Below are 20,421 nucleotides of genomic sequence, written 5' to 3' on the forward strand. Positions count from 1 at the left end.
TGTTGCTGGGCTAGTCTGTTGCTGGGCTAGTCGGTTCATATTGCTCAGTAGACCATAAAAAAATTATGATCGCTTAGCGCAAACAAGGAAGGGGACAAAGGGAAGCGCCAGCTTTCAACTGGTTCAGTCGAAACAGTGGAAACACTCGCAGGCGGTTGAAAGTTGGCGCTCCCCTTGGCCCTTTCCGTCCTTCCTCGTTTGCGCTAAGCGACCATAATTTTTATGGTCTACTGAGCAATTTGTGCAAGTCTGTCTGCATTGCTTCACGCTTCATTTGCCTCGCAGCGTTTCGTCTGATCCTGAGTGACGTGATGATGGCGCCGACGCCCGAGGAAGGCTTCGCGCTGGTGCGGTGCATCATGCGCTCCGATGCGCACCTCTGGAAGACGGCGCGTGCCCAGTGGCACCAGATTCTCATTGGGGGCATGCTCATGGATGCCCGGTGCAAGCAGGACTTTGCCCGGGCCTTCACGCGCGACTACCCCGACCTGCTCAAGGAGTTTGTGGCCGACGACCACGAGCATCCGGTCTCCATCACCTCGCTGTCGGTGCAGATCTTCACTGTGCCCACGTTGGCGCACCTGCTCGTTGCCGAGGAGAATGCGATTGTTGTCCTGCTCAGGTGGGCGTGCCAGTCCCGTATTTTTTTTTTCTTACACCTGCATTTGTTGATTTGTGTCAACACAAAGCTGCATATACAAATCGTACGGTTTTGATGTCCAAAAGCAGCTTGGGGCCTTTGAGGGACACCATTGTTGGAGGGCTGCACAAACACCATTAGCAAGCACCAAGTGCAAACACCATTCCGCGTAAGGAAAAATTTGAACAAGTTGATTGCATTCATTTCTGGCCATGGAGATCATACATTTACCAGGAAAGAATTAAATGTTATTTCAGTTAGAAGTTAATTAATAAAGTGCTTAATAATTAGTTGGCTGGGCCACCTACAACTGAAGCTTTCCTCCAGCTCGTTGGAAACGCTACTACAGTAGAACCCCGCTGATCTGCAGTGTTGAACTGCATACAATATTATTTTAATTCTTACGTGTGAAAAAAAAGTCGTAGTTTCGCCCGAAAGCCGAAGCATCGATTGCGATAGCAAATTAGTAGACAGCTATACAATGTAAGGATAGTAGTTTTATCGTCCGTATAAACTATATTAACTATATTAATATACCTATACATAATTAACTATATTAACAAGCATGGTGTCAGCGCCCACAAGCAAACATGAACACATCACACTCGATTAGCGCAGACACGCGCTGTCAAACGCTGGCGTGAGGAAGCACCACTGCAGCAGCGAGCGAAGTGACCTTCGTGCTGTTGTCGATCGCTTCAACGCAAACTGAGTGCCGAGAACGCACAGCATGCACAAAGCTACGAGCCGCCGACACACCTACACTGCCTAGACTCTGCCCCCAACGCAGATCGCTTTCAAGATAAGGCCCGCACGCCGCCGCGCAGTACGCATTTGATGCTAGAGTACAACACCGCTCGCTATCCCTTCTTCGCCCCTCGCCTTCGCTCCCTCGCCGGTGCCTCGAGCGCAACGGAAGAAGGCGCACTCCCTCCCTGCTTTTCTTTCTTGCGCGCGCTAGATTTAGACGTGGTCGTCGGCTCCCCTTGCATGCTTTCACTCGCACATACAACATACGGCGTGCGGCAACAGCGTTATCGCCCTTGGACTTTATACGAAACATCTATGCGTCCAAAACTAATTTTAGGGCCAGAATGTGTCATAGACACCATTTTTAGATAGCAAATACGGATCTTAAAGGCCATACTTTTGCTGGCGGAAACCAAAAATACGTCATAGTTGTCGCCCCTGGCATTTTGGGCGGCCAATGCCATCGTCAAGCCACCAAGCCAAGCAACATGAAAAGTCAAAATAGCCGCTCGGGCCGGCAAGGGGTGGCAGTTCGCAACGTATGATGCAGGAACGGTCCCACAGTTGCGACACAACAGCGGGGTTACCTTGTGCATTGGGTTCTATGGGAGCTGTGCCGGGACCGGCCGAAAACGACGTTACAGCCGGGAAAACGTATCACCCGGGAACGTAACAGCGGGGTTCTACTGTATATGTCCTGCATTTAGTTTCCTGCACTTTAATCGGCATTATGAGGTATTGAACTTGGGTAATGAAAAGTGATACACTTCGCTTTGTGAAGTTAGCTACTTTGACCACATGCACACAAAGTATGGTACGTGAGGACTTCCTGCATTCAGCCCTCATTCAGATGAGACCACCGCAGCTGGCAATGGAACCTGTAAGCTAAATGCGAAGCTCCTGTCTCAAACCTGTCAAACCTATTGTGTAAACCTGCCTCAAGGCATTGCAGTGCAGCCTGTGAACTGAAGTAGTTACTGTGTCTCAGTAAGCCCCCTTGACGATTACAGACCTTGCACTTTCATGTAGTCAGATACTGTCAGAACAGTCACTAACCAATTTGTCAGACTTGGAATGGATCGTCAAATAATGGTTTGAATAATCGGGAGTCTAAAAAAATGAATTTATTAGGAAAGAAAGCTTTATTCCTCAGGTGGCTGGAAAAGTGTGTCCGTGGCATTATTGCACTGATATGGGCTTGCACAGGAACATGTGCAAGCCCGACCTGATATTCGCCCCTATTTTGGCCCATGTCATGCTGTGGCAGCAGACGAAATTAGTCGGTGCCTGCACCACACTTGCATTCCTTCAATGTGTACTGAGGTTGGCCCTTTCCACACTGCTTGAATGATCATGCCATTCATTTCCCAGTATGTCTGAGAGTTGGCAAATTTTTTTCGAGCATGTCTCGTACGGAAGGAGCAGTAAATGTCCTTTTTTTTTGTGTTTGCACTGCTGCGTTGCTCTTAGTTCCACAGAGCACTTGATACGCCCCTGCAATGTGTCTCCCCGTAGGGCGTTCTTGTCAGAGTGCGAGAAGCACCGCAACACGGAGGGGCGGCTAGCCTTCGAGCGGAACCATGCCAACGTGGCCTTCCGGCGGGCCCAGTTCGTCCTGTACGACCTGCGCTACATCCTCTCGGTGCCCCCTGACGTGTGGACCGACAAGCTGCGGAAGGGTTTCCTCTACGGCGTGACGTCTCTGCTCAGCCTGCTCACCTGGATGCAGGGGATGGACTCGGTCGTCCGCCAGGTGGGTCGTCGAGGGCACAGCCACTAGAGTTCCTGCGTGCATTCTCACAGGGAGCGGAGTTGTGGGGAAGAGATCTACCATTTTTTTCAGAATCAGATTATTGATGTAATTCGTGAAGTGGAAGCTACAAGAGTTGTACAGTAGAATGTCGTTCGTAGGTTCTGCAATATAAATAAAGAAGGGGAGAAAAAAAACATTGTACTCACTGGGAAAACGTACGATCAGAAGTGACTAAAACATTTGACAGGCTCAGCTGTAGTTGACATCTATATAATGCGAAGCGTTGCGTGAATCGTTGCAGCACGAGGCGCCGACGAATGTCGAGCTTGTTGGGCTTCGGCGGCCTGAGACACGTTTCGTTGTTTTCCTGTTGCGTAGTATTTTACGACGGCGATGGAAAACCGAAACGATATCGAGCTGGTGTGTGACGCGAGATAATTGCCGTAGCAAAACGTGACGCTTGCATAAGGCCGCCTGCAGCAGGGAATTCCAATAGGTTTTTGTAGCGATTGGTGTGAATGCGACGTGCGACGACCCAAGAGGAGGTTTGCTGGTACTGGAATAAGAAACTGAGGGCGTGCCGGCACTTTCACGTTGAGTATTGCTGGGAAGTTGATGCAGCGGGCAGCTACTGTTCTCTGTTGCGTGCGCCTTGCACCTTTTCTTGTTTATATGGGATCTAGAGGCCGGAAAATGTATCATACGAACACAGTTTGGCGACGTGTGGAATGTTGGTCTCAAAAGATTGTGTGTTTTCGGGGAACGCATTAACTGCTAAACAATAAGCGTAGCTCTGTTGGGTCATTTCTTGTGTTCTCGATTCTGAACGTTGGCACCGGGAAATCGTGCGTAACGGGATCTTATTAACGAGGTTCTGCTGTATATGCAGAAGGACCTGTAGTTAGAAACTGAATGGGGACCTCCTGTGCACTATGACGAAGAATTACTGAAGCATAGCTGCAGTTACAACACATGAAACTTGTTCCTATAAAATCCTTTTAAACGTTATAGCATATAAATGATTAAAGCACCAAGCATGGCTGCAAATATTTTGTTTGAAATGAAAATCTTCAAAGGTGCAGTTTTCAATTACTGAAGAAACACTAGTGCAAAAATGCACGAAAAGGAAAAAAAATAAATGCTTGTGTAAAGACGTGTGCAAATCTTGTGTGCGAAATGAACCCCCGGTTGTGAGGCGAAGACACGCAGTATGTTTGCAGGAGCCAAGCTCCTGAAAAGTCTTTGATTTGGGACTTGAGGACCACTTTATTACGAACTAAACATGTGCGAGCTATGATAGTTGCTAGGTTTCTTCTGAACGAATAGCAACATTTCATTGCACACAGGATTGGCAGGATCCTTCACTGGGCACAGCGCAGTCCTGATATCAGTGGAAACACATGTACACCTGCCAACTCTCCCAAATTTTTCTTAAAGGTTGCCTGTAGTCGTCACTTGTCCGCAAAGCGTTAACATAAAGTGTGTCCTTCTTGCGCGTGCGTACGCATGCACAGGTGGGCCAGCACGTCGAGTTTGAGGCCGAGTGGGAGACGGGCATCAACATCCAGCTCAAGCTGGCGCCCGTCGTTGCCCTGGCCCTGGAGTGGTGCTCGCGTGACCGCGAGGTGGCCATCAAGGCCCTGCGCAAGGCCCTGCGAGCGCTTGAGGGGGTCCAGGGTCACATGACGGCCGTCGGCCGTGAGCTGGCTGACCACTCGGCCTCGTGCGTCGACTATGACGTGTCCACGGGTCCCGTCTCCATCCACCTGCCCCTGTCGCGCTTCGTGGCGGGTCTCCTCCTCTGCCTGGATCGGTTTGGCTTGGGCTACGACTCTCACGAGTTCCAGTTCCGAGGCAAGCCTACGCCCGAGCAGCTCATGGAGCTCCCGCTGCGGACACAGGTAGGTCATCGCAAGTGTGACTGTGCAGGGGTTGACTGGAAAGAAGTGAAATATCATAGCATACTTAAGACCAAAAGGTAACCCTAAGGACAAGACGGAGTGCTCTGAACAGGTGCTAAACATCCCACTAAAGATTCAACCCCGGGTGATCCCTGGGGTTTCTTATTGCCGTACGACCGCTGTAAAAGGAGTTTCATTAAATTTGTGCCAAATCACAAGCTTGTTCGCCAACTCCTGACATAGCGGCTCAAGGTCACGGACTCAATCCCAGGCTCAGTGGTTGCATTTCGCTGGGGGCGAGATGCAAAAACGCTTGTGTGTTTAAATTAAGGTGCGCGTGAAAGACCCTCGGGCGGTTAAAATTAATTCCGTCTCTTCCACTACTGTGTGCCTCATAGATTGTGGTTTTGGCACATACAATACCAGAATTAATTTAATTTTCCTGAAGCAATGATGCTAGTTAGGTCTACCTGGCAGGCGTGGTGGGCAACAAGCTGTTGTGGGTGAGAGAAGCAAGCCATGGATATGTTAGTACCAGCAGACTACGCTGGAGAAATGGTGTAAGGTCACGTGCACAGTCTGAATTGATAACAGGGCGTGTGACGCGGTCTTTGGGCTTGCCAGCGATCAGCCAGAAAATAATGCGAATGCCTATCAAGTTTGTATACGTGCGCTTACTGGATGGAACTGGACGGAACAGCCTAAACTGAGTGAGGCAGAGTCAAGGTTGTGTGTGTGATATCTGCCGTTTGTGTGCAAAGCACATCGTGTGCATATCTGCACTCGTGCAAAGCTCAATGGGCTGCGCAATAAGCAAGTGCAAATGCACCGATGGCATTGGCCATGATGAAGGCTTAAGGGGGGACGCGGCTTTCGCATCGCGAAAAATGGCTAAAAAATCGATTTTTTGAAAATCACATTTTCAGTTTCTGTAACTCTTATTCTATCTGATTCCGAAATATCATCACTGAAAACCAAGTAGAAGTGCTCTAAAAAAATTGTTGTATCAGCCAAGGTGCCGAAAAATTTCGCGGAAATTGCGAAAGAACGGCGTTTTTCAAGCCACGATATCTCCGGAACGGCGCAGCCGAGCGCCGCCATCTTGGTCTCGTTGGAAAGCGCATTTCTCCGTCTTCAAATCTGCCGCTTCAGCTATCTCCTCCATACAGAAACAAGCACACAAAAAGCAAATGATTGAAGGTCGTGCCGGAGCCACCTATTGGCCACGCCCGCCACGTGACTCCAGCGCGGTTCGCCATTGGCCCGGTGCTCGCTCCGTGATGGCGTCGTCTGCTCCGCGTGTTGCAGTCTCCGAGCGAGCTCCGGACAGTTTCCGTAATTTCGAGGAGTGTTAAAGCGGGCATACGCGGACATCGCAGTAGCGTGGCCGATCCCGCTTTTCGTGGACGTCTCAGACCCGCGGCTAAGCATTCCGAGCATCGGTGACGCGGACTTCGCGACCGAGCTTCGGGCACGGAATGCTCGGACACGCGGCTAAGCCTCTCGCGCGTAGGCGTCTCCGACTCGGCGATGAAGCACATCGCGCGCGGACTTATCGGATCCTTGCCTAAGCATTTCGTGCGTTGGCGCCTCCGACTGCGCGACTAAGCAAATCGAGCGTCGACTCCTCGAGCCCGCGGCTACGCATTTCGCGCGTCGGCACATCGCTCAAGAAGTGTCGACTCCTCGGACCCGCGGCTACGCACTTCGCGCGTCGGCTCCTCGAGCGTCGACTCCTCGAGCCCGCGGCTAGGCATTTCGCGGGTCGGCACATCGCTCATCTTCTATTCCCGGACCCGCGGCTAAAGCTTTGAGCTACCGATAAAGTTGTAACAGTATGCGCTTTTGAAAATGTTAATACCTAATCATACCACCCCTGGATGCAGTTTCAGTAGGCAGAAGTGAGGCTCGGAAAATCGCTATTGCTGCCTAATCAGTGCAGCCATTGTCAATGGAAGATGATTCAGAAGGCTGCTGAGAGCCTTCATTCAGTAACAATTCTACCAAAAGAAACAATGCCTCAACTGCACTAGAGCTGCCATCAATGAGGCAGTCTGCAGAACCGCTAGAACTACTGTATAGTTATGCCCACATAGTTCTGCACCTCACTTGGTTTGAAACCCAGGCACCATGCTCTTTGTAGAGCAGCAGTAAGAATGCCATACAAACATAAAAAGGCAGAACGAAGGCTCAGCAGACCAGGCCACATGTCCAAGCCCCCCCACGTCACAAAACACATCAAAGATTACAACTTTGGTGCGTTTTGTAGCTCGTTCAAAACAGCGTCTAGCAGGTTCCTATCATCTGCCATTCCGAAAGTATGAGTGCAGCCACCACTATCTTTTTCTTCGAAAGCTTAGTAATAAAGTTGTAACAGTATGCGCTTTTGAAAATGTTAATTAAATCTGGATGCAGTTTCAGTAGGCAAGCTCGGAAAATCGTAAATACAGTGCAGCCCACTTATAACAATATCAAGAAGAACGCAAAATCCGATCGTTATAACTGATCATTGCTATATCTGGATTGCTGTTAAAAAAAATAAAATAAAAATGCCGAACCTATCTTTGTAGCTCCGCAACCAAATTAGGCATTTGCGCTGAAAATCGACGTTGTGGAAAGTAGGCTGTAAAAAAATAAAATGTTTATTTATACCTTTAAACAGCGTGTTGTGCGTTAGGCGCTCTGACATAGTTGAAAATCTGCACTTGCTTTTGCGGAAGTTTCAGGTTCACAACCGCAGTGTGCATCGCGTGTAGCTGCTGCGTCAACACTGGCGGCTATAATTTATTACAGTCAAACCTCGATATATCGAACACGGATATATCGAATTATTGCGTATGTCGAATACTTTCTATATCGCCAGAAAAATCGCATGCATTTTTTATTTTTTATTTCGAACGGGGTCAGACGTAACATGGATATATCGAAGTCCACCACCCCAGACGATGTGCGCTCTGTTGACAGGCGGCGAACTTTCCCCGCAACACCCTCGACAGGCGGCGAGCTTTCCCGCAACACCCTCGACCGGCGGCGAGCTTTCCCGCAACACCCTCGACCGGCGGCGAGTTTTCCTGCACCACCCTCAACCGGCGGCAAGCTTTTTCGCACCATCCTCGACAGGCGGCGAGCTTTCCCGCAACACCCTCGAAGATAGCGGTGGCGCGATGGACATTCCTGACTGCTGCGCACTATAACTGCACACATCGATCGCGCCGAGGGTGCCATTTGAACATAGCGACGCACACGGCGGCTTGGCTAATTTGACGTCAACGCATTGCATTTGCCGCACTGACTCTTTGGTGCCGCTGCTAGTGCTAAGCCAGTCGTTATCGTCTGATCGGAGTTAGGCCTGGTGCGGTTGGTGTTGTGATGGCTGCAGACGTGAAGAAGCGGACGTCTCTGACATTTGCAGCAAAATTGGAAGTCATCCAGTGCATTGAGAATGGCGAAAAGAAGGCAAGCGTCGCCGAAGCTTTCGACATATCAAGAAGCACTTTGAGCGAGTACGCTGCTGAAAAACAAGAGCGACATAAAGGCCAAGGCAGAACAGAACCAGCACTCAGGCACGCGGCGTGTTCGCAAAGCTGCCTTTGAAGATGTTGAGAAGTCGCTGCACAAATGGTTCGTCGATGCAAGGGCCTGGAATGTTTATCGGGACAGATTCTACAGCAGAAGGCTACGAACTTTGCATTCATTCTCGGCACCGATAACTTCAATGCTAGTAGCGGTTGGCTGCCACGTTTTAAGGCCCGCTTCAACCTTGTCGGGAAGACAGTCTCGGGGGGGGAGTGAGGATGCCAATAACGGAGAGATCAAGAACTGGCTTGAACAAGAGTGGCCCCAGGTTCTCGCCAAGTATGAGCCGAACCAGATATTTAATGCGGACGAAACGGGCCTGTTCTGGCAAATGCTTCCGCGACAAACGCTCGACACCCGCGGGGACAAGTGCCACGGCGGGAAGCAAGGCAAGGCTCGCATAACAGTTCTGTTGGCTGCTAATATGGGCGGAAGCACGAAGCTACGGCCACTTGTCATAGGCAAGTTTGAAACCCCGAGGTGCATGTGCAACTGCCCCAGTATTCCAGTGACATATGCCTGGAATAAGAAGTCGTGGATGACTCGGCACATATTCCAAAAATGGCTGGAGGCACGGGACTCGGAGTTGGCGCATCAGCGCCGGAAGGTATGCCTTATCATTGATAATTGCACGGCACACCACACCGATGTCCAGCTGAACAACATTGAACTCAAGTTTTTGCCGCCGAACACCACGTCGAAGCTGCAGTCATTGGACCAGGGCATTATCCGCACTTTCAAGTCCATCTATAAGCGCCGGCTGATCGACATTTTGCTTTTGAAGCTCCGGATGGGCCAAGAGCCTAAGGTAGACCTTTTGGGTGCCATTAAAATGCCGAAAGCCTCTTGGGACAACGTCAAGCAGTCGACCATAGTTAACTTCTTTCGGCATGCGGGTTTCGTTGGCTGCACTGAAAAAGCAACCGAAGAGGCAGGATTGGACGATATGGAGGAAGAATGCCAGCTTGAAGAAACCTGGAGCACGTTGGAGCGCTTTGTCGGTGCTGAGCCACAAAGCATGTGCATTGAAGACTTCGTTGGTGGTGATGACGGCACCGAAACAACGGTGGAGTTGACGGACGTGGAGATCACAGCAGAAGTTAGTGCTGAGCGGCCAAACGAAGACGCTGCCGACGTTGCCCCGCTCCCGACTTCAGCCGAGGCTGTAGCTGCGTTGGCCCTTGTACGCCGCTACTGCGGCGCAATAGAAGGCACCGGCCTATCGCTTGTGGATCGCTTAGACTACGTTGAGGACGCTGTGGTTTAAGCACGCGGTTGCCAATAAGATGCAGGCTACAATGCTGCAGTACTTTCAGCCAAATGAATAAATACTTTGTTTGAAGCGTCAAGTGCGTATTTACTGCGCCACTATTGGTTCTTTGATTGATTTGTACAAGCTTTTGATGCGCTTTCTACGTGATTTTATATATCGAATTCTGGCTATATCGAACTATTTCGCGATCACCGTGCTGTTCAATATATCAAGGTTTGACTGTGTAATGGCCGTTATCAATCTCATCGTCACTGCTGCTGCTGTGGTCGCCTCCGTCGCAGAACGCCGTTGTCTATTGCGACAACGATCGCCCCGTTGGAGATCTCTTCGCAGAGCGAGGCAGCACTATCTGCACTAAGAAACACCTCTATCCAAGCATCACCTATTTCATCATCAGTAGCAATGTGCTCCCAGAGTTCGGCATATCAGCAGCTTCCACCGTGTTGGTTTCACCCACGGGGGTTTTTTGTCCTGGCGCACAAAGTTCGCCTTTTCCGTTGATTGGCATTGCCACTGGTTCTAGCCTTCATGATCATGGCGCTTCCGTTTCCAGAATCGTCGACAATATCGACTGAGCTAGCTTGTACTTTGACTCTTGCGAAATTGGCAGCTTCGTCTCGGGCGACAAAACTTAGCGCTTTGTCGGCGCACTGACTGCTGCTTCTGCGGCACATTTCTGCGCTTGCTGAGAGAGAGAGGGAGACTGTAAAAGGGGAGCGCAGGCGCCGTTCACTTCCCGGCATTTCTTTTTCTTTTTTTTTTCTCTGGACGCTCACGCAATCGCCGGCCACGCAGACGCGAAGCAGCTGGCGCCATCTTGTGGCACGCTGCGTCAACTTGCGATGCCCTCCGTGGCTTTTGCTATCGGCGTGCGGGCGGATTGAGGGCGGGACGTGCTGCACAGCAATGGTGGCAGATATGAGCTCACGTAGGAAATTTTTCGCCCCGTGTCGGGGGGAACTTAGCAACGCAAATTTCACGATTATTCTACATGGAAAATGCCGCCCAAAAGGCAAAATTTCGATCGTTATAACCGATATGCGCTGAATAACATCGTTATACTATATGGGTTTTTTTCTCATAGCCCTAATGCATAAGCTGATAGGATGAGGCTCATCATTATAACCGATATATCGTTATAACCGATAATTTGGTATATCTGGGTTTGGGGGCTTATAAGTGAGTTTTTACTCAATTTGAATGGAGCACATCCTAGAGCAAGACTTTGTAAACGAATTTTCTGCTGTGCTGGATGGAGTTGTAAGAAACAATGAAATCAATTCTACCGTAACGTACACCATGTGATGACTCCGTGCTGTGGTGTTGCGCTACCAAGCAAGAGGTCGCGGGTCGATCTCGGCCACGTTGGTGGAATTCTGATGAGGGCGTAATGCAAAAGTGCTTGTGTACTGCGCATTGGGGCGCGCTAAAAAAAAACCTGTTGATCAAATTATTCCGAAGTTCCTCACTATTGCGTGCCTCATAACCTACTGTACAGTTTTGGAACGGTAAACATTGCCATTTAAGTTTAAGTTCACTGTCAGTATTAATTTTTTTGGACTGCTCATTGCTTGGACATTTTTGCAGCCTCGTCTGTGTCCGCTAAATTGGTTGGCGACTGGAGGCAATGTTTGTGCTGTCTTCATGCTGTGCTATTCTCCCTGTGCAGGTGATGGTGGCCCAGTTCCGGGCGGGTATGTGGCGTCGGAATGGCTACTCCCTGCTCAACCAGATTTACTTCTACCACAACGTGCGCCTTAGGAATGAGACATACGACCGTGACATCACCCTCCTGCAGGCAAGTTTGCTTTGGCTTTCCCTCCATTATTTGTGCCGGGGCTGGACCTTGCGTTGAACGTTGAAGCACCGTGAGAGGTACAGTGGAATCTCGATGATACGAATCTCACGGGGTCAGGAAAAATATTCGTATTAGCCGAAATTCGTATCATCGAAACACAATTAAAACTAGCTAAATTAAGGGGGGACGCGGGGATCAGATCGCGAAAAAAATCTATTTTTGAAAACCACGTTTTTGGGTATCTGCAACGCCTAATCTACGCTGCATCAAAATGGTTTGGCTGAAAACGCACTGAAAGTGCCCGAAAAAGTTTAATTCGTCAGTGCGCAGGGCGAGAAAACAGCTTTAAATCGCGCAATATCACCGCAGTTCATGGAGCCATATCTCGTATTTCCCGCCACCGAGCGCCGACATCTTGGTATCGTTAGAAAGCTCAAAGTTTCGCCGTTCCGCTTCTCAATTCGTCCGTCGTCGCCAACTTGTGACAAACGCACAAACACCAAAGAAGCGCGGGTCTGCGATAGGTAGTCACATGGGCCCTCTGATAAAAGCGGGCCTCCGATTGGCTGCCGTGCTGAAAGGCGTCTCTCCATTGGTTGCTGCTGTGGCAGGGGCAAGATGGCAACTGCAGTTGTCTGCTTCGTAAACCACGCCGGCGTCTTCATTTGACACACAGAATTCGGATTACTGAGAACTCCCAGGTTAGTGATGGATCGTCGCTCGTTGGCGAATAAACTTTGGACGAAGCACGCCTTCGGAATACGGAAGCGCTCCTACGGCAAGAAAAATACGGCGATTAGCGGGAGAAATGGAGGCGCACCCGACTGAACGAGCGCAACCTTGCACCGTGGATTACGTGCCACGCTATCTTGCACCGTGTGACTTCAGCAGCGAAACCCACAATCGCCCTGAGCCATCGGCACTGATAATGCAGCCGACGGAGGCTCCCGCGCCTCGGCGTACGGCCGCGCGAATCAGCTGAGATCATATCTCAGTAGACATAGCTCGCTGCGACTAGGCAAAATGGCGCAAAAAAAGAACGCGGCCCGAAGCACGGCAGCCACTCCGCCCGATGGCACGCGGAAAAGGAGGAAAAGCACAAAAGCAACAAAAGCGCCACCGCTTCGAACTCTTCGCGCCCATTCGCGGCCTCTGCGCTGTCCAGCGTCGCGTCCGCGCCTCCACACCAAAAGAGAAAGGGAGAAAGCGCGTGACTGCGCGCTGTTCTCTTTCGCGGCCGACGGTGGGGCGGCATTTATTCGTATCAACCGACGCGGGTCGAAAATCGATTCGTAACAACCGTTTTCTAGCACGTTGCAAAGTAATGGGGCTCGGCCGGGACCGCAGAAAAATTCGTAGCATCCGGAAATTCGTATTAGCCGTGATCGTATCATCGAGGTTCCACTGTATCCATGCTTTACGAAGAGTCTACTTTAATTCTCTTAATGATCAGAAGGACCTGTACTGTCGACTCAGCACACTTGTACACAATCATCAAAATTGTTTCAGGGTCCTTTTGTCCCTTTAATAAAAATGGGTATGCTTACGTGTTCCTGGCCCTTGACTATCTCCAGGCACAGGTGTTCTTGGATTTCGATGAACCTAATCTCACTGTAAAAGAAAAAGTACATAAAGAAAGAAGGAAAGAATTATAAGGTGCAAACTGAAGGTTAACGTTAAAATCAAAACCCACAACAGAGGTAATAATCATTTTATTAATTATCCTGGTTTTAATAACGTTCCTGTATGCTTTTTGTCTAAAATACTGTCCCAAATATTTTATCATTCCAAATTTTGAGGGCTGGCATATTTAGAAATATACTATGAAGAAACAGAAATGCGCACTTACTAAAGAAACCAGTAAGCAATGATAAGCAGTAGTCGAACAAGGAATGTTGCTGGAGCGGAAGTTTTGACAAGGAGCCTTCTCTTCATTAGGGCAGCAACTGCTTTTCTTAGCAGCGTTTTTATACAGTGTAGCCTACTCTCCCACAGCATCAATGGAGCAGGAGGTGAACAAGATGATGCACAGAGTAAGGTCAGGGAAGTCAGTGTGTTAAAAAAGGGATGAAAAAAAGAAAAAGGCAGAAGGGTGGTGGTGCTTCGTTGTTATAGAGTGGGAACAAGTAGAGGGTACTGCTGTTGCTTCTCCAAAGCAGGGAATGACAAGCGGCGTTTACATGAATACGACAGAAGCGTATCATATCGACTTTCAAGCGTATCGCATCTCATGTAAACGAGGTAATTCGCTAGGAAGGCGTATCGCATCCAATGCGCCAAACACGGGTAGCTTGAGATGGAGAATGCGCATTTCAGCGGCACATGTGAACAGAAGCGTATCGCATCAGGAATTATGGGAAAGCATTCGCTGAGGGATTACAACCGGCCAATCAACCAGCGGCGCGGCCGCACTGCGAGACATCAAAACAAACATGGCAGCTGAAAAAGCAGGTGCATCGCACGATCCTGTTACTCGCGAGCATGGAGGAAGGAAAAAATTTTTTCCTTCCTCCATGGTCGCGAGTAAGTGTCAACTCGCGTTTCTTTTACGCACTCGGCCCACTATCGGAAACCAGTTACGCCGGAAGTGGGCTGCACTTACCTCATACGATACCATGTGGTCCTACATTCTCGCGAGAGTTAATGCGCTACATGTAAACGATGTCGCATTCATGTAAACGCGGCTACAGAAAGGAAGAAGGATTTACACATGCAAGAAGGCTTCAATATGACAGGCTCAGTCTTCTCAGAAAACAGGAACTAAGATGATACACTGTTCAGATGCGACTGCTACGTGATCTCTGAGAAGGACATGCAAGAAGTGAGAGCTTAGTAAGACAAATAGTATTATGAGAAATCTGTCGGGCAGGAATGAAAGCCCACTTTTTGTAGCTGCTCTGTTCAGAGGTGATGTAACTGAAATCTATCACAGTACTACAGAGACCTCCTTTGACGGGCAGTGGCCGCGGGAAGGCAAACCATTAATATTATTAGTGCACAGCTTTTTATTTATTTATTTTGTATGGAAGAAAAATGGCACTAGAAAATCCTGTCAGCATCGCGTGTCTCGGAGCCAGAAGATCGGCGCACTAGAAAGTGATGTCGCCATCTCGTGTCGCGCAGCCAGTTCGCCGATCTAGCTGAGCTATCATTGCTGCCGCTACGTTTCTGGCTGTCATTTGACGAGTCCATAAACCTCGTCACAGTTTGTATATTTTCCCACAGGCTCGGCTATATACAGTCAAACCCGGTTATATCGAACCCACATATAACGAATTATTGTATATAACGAACACCAGTAAAATTCCCCTGAAAATTTTCGTATAGAATTTGTATTTTATATGTCAAAATACCTATATGCCAAACTTTTTTGTGATCCGCTTGAGATTTGATAAATCCGGGTTCGACTGTATCAGCATAATCTTGCTTCTAAATTTCACCAAAACAGAGCTGGTTCCCATGCTTACTTCAGAATGCTTTGTCCTCGGCAAGCAAATCCTTACTTTCATTTCAACAGGAATAACAGGAACGACAGGAATAACTCTTCCCAAGGGTGCCTAAATTAAAAGAAAGCTTTCTCATTATTGTTATTGGACCTATCCTGCCGTGAACATTTCAAAAGCTTTCTGAGTGCATCGCTAATAACAAGTCCTGAAAGTACAAATGCAAGCATGAAGGACACAGTGCAAACATGGGCTTGTCTTTATCATTACGACACATGAGCCTTCTTTGCTCACCTTTTCGAGTACTTGCCCATATTTCTTGCTTCCCAGTCAACGTCTCCTCCATCGAAGCGGCTCCTTTTTGTTCGCTCAATGCCCTGTACAAATGCCATCACCCAGAACAATCAGACTTTGTACACCGCTAACTAAGTTGATAGAACACACTCTAAAAAACGTTTACACCTTCTGAGGTGTATCTTTCTCCCCAAACAATGATCATCATTATCTGTCACATAGCTTGTGTTTCCTTTTTTTAAAACTCAGCACCTGCTACTTTCCTGTCAAGAATGCTATGTCACGCTGATAACACACTTGCAGGTCGTGAACTGGAAGTACCGAGCGTGCAGCATTAAAAAAAGGAAAGGCATGCAGAATAGATGACGATTATTGCTCAGGCCCAAGATAAGCTTGAAAGGGTGCAAAGTTATTTTGGAGTGTAATAGCACAAGTGGTCTGCGGTGATACTAATTGCACATTCGAATAGTTTCTGCTGCATTCTGACAGTTCACAGCAAGCAATGTAAAAATTAAATTCTACATTTTGCATGCCAAAACCACAATCTGATTATGATTAATTCTGACCACCTGGGGTTCTTTATTGTACACCCAATGCACGGTACCAGAGCGTTTTTACCTTCCGCCCACATCAGAATGTGGCCGCTGCAGCTGGGATTGAACCTGCGATTTCAACCGCAGCAGCAACCCAGCACAATGCCACAGCCACTGTGCTACCGTGACAGGCAGCAAGCAATGCAGAGCCCCTTCGAGAATGAAGCAAGAGAAAACCCGCCGGAGCTGAGCATTTGGAGGAATCAAATGATCACCTGGCTCTGAACAAACCAGGCAATTGTGTTCCAAGCGAACAATTTTGACTATTCAAATGTAAAGTGCCCCGTCAGGGCACTCTGGGGTGCTAAAATCTAACCAGGCAAGTGCACTACCATTAATAAGCTCTCTGTTTTCCTTGGCTTAATTGTATGTTGTCCGCGTATGTAACATTATTTTTTTTCAGCCTGTTAAAAATGAATGTCCCATGCTTGCTATTCACTAGAGCATTGGAAGTGCACCGCCGGAGCATTTAAAAGCGACCAGTCAAATGTATTAAAACAGAAAGGAAATGGCTTACGCCTATAGTGTAATACGATCGAAATATTTCTGCAGCATGCAAAACGGTCAAGCGCACTTTGCTTTAGTTCTTGCAGGTGACCATTTTTCAGCAAATTATCACCGCTTTCAAGTTGTCAATGGGAACAAATTGCAATTACTGCATCCGAAACATCTTTAATGTTCTTTCTAATCCTGCAGAAAAAGAGCCTTCTCTAATCAGACTTTCCAACAGCTCAAAAAGTGTTGTACATTTTTGGACGTGCACAAGCCTAAGTGATCACTCTGGAATGTGCGACCATACACTATAAATAAGCGGAAAATATTCGACCCATCAGATCACATTCAATGTAGGGGTAAGTACCGCATGTGGTGGTACCAATGGTACCATGCAGCACTGCACGGTGGTACCATATGATGAAACAGTGCTAAAGTGAGTGTCCCTCGCATTCTTCCCTCATGACAGTTAGCATTTTGAAACAATGTGCCTCTAGTCACAGACACTGCACCGTGTTCTCATCTGGTGCTTGAGGAAGTGAACGCTCGGTTGGCTCCCACATTCGACAAGGCACAATGGTAAGGGGAGCGCCAGCCATAACACTTAATGCAACGCGGTGCCGCAAATTACCACCTCCCAAAGCATGCTAAACGCATTTTTGGATGGCAACTGAGGTTGGTTCTCCATAAATGCTTTTTGCCATTGTTTCCTTTTGTGAGGTTACTGTAACTATACATAATGTCTTGGCATCATATGCATAACATAGAGAGAGAAATTTTTTTTGAAGCCTGTTCAGCATCCATAAAGTACAAAGCAAAACGATTTTAGGTACCTTTGAGATTCTGCACAGTGTACTAACAGAACTCTGACTTCTGTTTATATAGTAACGAAGCAGAGGAACCAACACATAACTCACATTTGGAATGTCTTAACTACTGTCTTGCAAGCCTGGCAGGCGGGCAACAGGTCCTTGCGAACCACGCGTTCACCCAGGTCGCTGATGTCTATGGCTGTTGCAAACTGCACTTCTGCTCTGCAGACGGCGGTGAAGCCAACGAGAAGAAGCCCCGACACACGGAGGAAAGCCGAAGCTGGAGCCATGCGGGTAACCTGCAAAATAGAGGCAACACAAGTTGAAAGTACCCAACCGAGAATAATTAATGGATGAATTGTTTTACGCAAAGCCCTAAGCTTTGAGACGTACCATGGTGAAAGGCTCTAGATTAGCTTTGACCACCTGTGTGCGTTTTTTTTTGTTTTTTTTGAGCTCTGGAGTTTTACGTGCTGAAACCACTTCATGATTATGAGGCACACTGTAGTGGAGGTGTCTGGAAATTTTGACTACGTGGGAATCGTTAACATGCACCCGATGCGAGGCACACGGGCATTCTTGCGTGTCGCCCCCGTCGAAATACGGCCGCCGCGGCCGAGGTCTGATCCCCTGTGGTTTTTGACGAGCGCCTAAAGCATGGTACATGAGTGTTTTTTAATTCCACCCTCATTTCAATGCAACTTCCATGGCCAGGAACCACACAGGCAAACTCAAGCTTCATGGCTGAATGCCAGAGCCTCTGTAATGTGCATCTATGTTGAAGTAAAATTTGCAATCATTTGCAATTTTTTGCAATCTGCCCTATCAGGACACGGCCACTTCAGCACATCGCTTAGGACTTAGGTTAAGATCACTTCCAGAGGCTGCTTTTAATAGGTACATTAGTAGCAATCTCCAAGACTGCACAGTAATTATGATTTTGGGTAAGGTTATAATTTGGCGAAACTTTCTCACTGCCACCAGAGCAATCAAATAGTGCACAGATTAGAGGTTGACGAAACTTTGCCTGCAGAGGAAAGGGCATGCAGTGTGTGTGTGCTGACATTTGGGCAAATCCTGTAACTACATCATTCACAGTGAAATACTTAGCAATAATGTACCTTTGTAGACACCACATAAAGAATGTATGTCATGGTACTCTTCCATTGTAATATCTAAGAAGGTGATTTAATTGGGTACCGCAAGTAAAACAATAAGCAAACAACATACAGGGTTTCCTACACGAGGTAAATTAAATGTGCGGTTTTAAGCCAGAAAGGTGAAAGGCCACTTTCAGTCTCAGATGGATAGACTGATAAACTCGAGCAAAGCACAGCCGATGTGCATTTGTGCACAAAAAAAAAAAAAAGGAACAAAACACAAAGAAAAGGAAAACTACAGCAAAACAAAAATTACAGCTTGGGTAAACTGGCTGTCATCACATTCAACACTTCATGGAAATTTTTTTAACGACCGGAGATTTATTCAAGAGTTCTTTACGACCCGTGTATGAATGAAGTTGTAAATTTGCAACACGCCGTGCGCAAATGCTCAACTAATTAAAGCATGATTCCGATGCTTGCCGCTTGAACTAGGAGTAATACAGGTGTTGCACTGCGCACTTTTTATCGCGATCGGTCCTATCGGGATCGAATTTCTTGATCGCAATTGGCTCCTTTGTGCAAACTGCGGAAGGGGATCGAAAGCGCACGTGAAAAACGGTATAAATTATGCACAACAGAGTCAGAGGCCGCGCAGGAAGTTCTTCTCGCGGCAGCATTACAGGACTACGCTCGGCATCACGTTCAACTTATCTGTAGAACGGGCCTTGTCGCTTTTATTTCCCGCTAAAGAGCAGGTGTATTCCGAAAATGACACGTCATCTGGTGATGTGCGTCTTTAGGGCAAACTACAATCTTCACTAGCGATAACGAACACGAAGAGCTGATGGCACGGTTTGCATGTCTTTAAAGTCAACAAATAACGAGGAACAATTTTCACATTCGATAACCACGTTCCCGCAGAAACATTACTCCATTTGCGGAACGAAACTAACCTCTGCATCGGTACAACGCAAAAGAAGAAGGGCGACTTGTACAAAAGAAAATGGCCTGAGGATATGTATTAAGCTCCTATCGATCATCTAAGTACAACAATAAGAGCTGAATGAGGTCGTAATCAAAGCAAAATCAGCTGTAGATTCCGAAACCGGTCATCGATGATGCTCATCTCTAGTTCGCGGCGACGAATGAATGGATTGGCGATCGCAGGTTTGCGAGTGAGGAAATGCTCCAGACCGTGACTGCCTTTCAGCTCTGACGGCAGGTTCAGTAGATGTCCGGAACTAGATAAACAACGTGATCGAGTATTCTAAACGAAACGCTCGATCAGCGACACGCAAATCTACGCCGAGCCACCAATAAAAGCCGTCCACGAAATTTCTCCGGGTGGGAGGCAATGACGATGGCGATTGGGCTGGCTCATTGCTCACCGCTCTCTCTCTCGCGTCTGTCTCAGTCCTGACTTGTCGGTTGATTTGGTTAACGCCGATGGTAACGGCAACGGAGCTTGTACTTGCATTAACTATTTTCCTCTACTAAGAGGCAGTTGACGTGTGTCTAGGCAGTAAATATCGCCTACTAAGCTACTACCATCAGTTCCGAACCATGCGCGTGCAAACCTCATCTATGCGTGTACAACACCTGTTCACACAGCTTCTCAAATAGGAAACTCGAATTTGAAGGTTAGGAATAAGCTTAAGCTCTTAACTTTACTGAATGGCGGTGTCTGTCGAGCAACCTCCAAACCATTTTCCCTTCTATTTGTAAAGTGGGCTTCTCCGCCTCAAGCGTATGCATGCAGAAAGGCTGCCCTAAGTCATTGCAGCCTTCTATTAAAGAGTTTAAGAGAACCCCGACACCTCTAGTGTTCATGTTATGCGCGTTATTACGATAATCATATGTCTTTTATTAATAATCCTTGAGCGCCTAATACTGAGCTTTGACAATAGGTGTTACGCATATCTCAGAATGGCTATGCATCCATATAGAGAAATAGCCGGGAAGGTATATATGACGATATTCCCTGCACGAAAGT

General features: G+C 47.9%; 2 protein-coding genes across 2 annotated transcripts in view; both read left to right on the forward strand.

Moving 5' to 3' along the window:
• LOC119464030 (E3 ubiquitin-protein ligase UBR2-like) overlaps positions 1-20,421 on the forward strand; it is a 72,796-nt gene that overhangs the window by 15,460 nt on the left and 36,915 nt on the right. Inside the window, 4 exon segments of the mRNA XM_037724848.2 lie at positions 286-622; positions 2,906-3,143; positions 4,658-5,044; positions 11,563-11,691. Coding sequence (XP_037580776.1) covers positions 286-622; positions 2,906-3,143; positions 4,658-5,044; positions 11,563-11,691 — 1,091 coding nt within the window.
• On the forward strand, positions 8,772-9,887 carry LOC125940300 (tigger transposable element-derived protein 6-like). Its single transcript, XM_049656335.1, has one exon. It carries the CDS (start codon positions 8,952-8,954, stop codon positions 9,885-9,887), a length of 936 nt encoding a protein of 311 aa, XP_049512292.1. The 5' UTR covers positions 8,772-8,951.

Source organism: Dermacentor silvarum, chromosome 9 (genome assembly GCF_013339745.2).
Source record: "Dermacentor silvarum isolate Dsil-2018 chromosome 9, BIME_Dsil_1.4, whole genome shotgun sequence".
NCBI classification, from domain to species: domain Eukaryota; kingdom Metazoa; phylum Arthropoda; class Arachnida; order Ixodida; family Ixodidae; genus Dermacentor; species Dermacentor silvarum.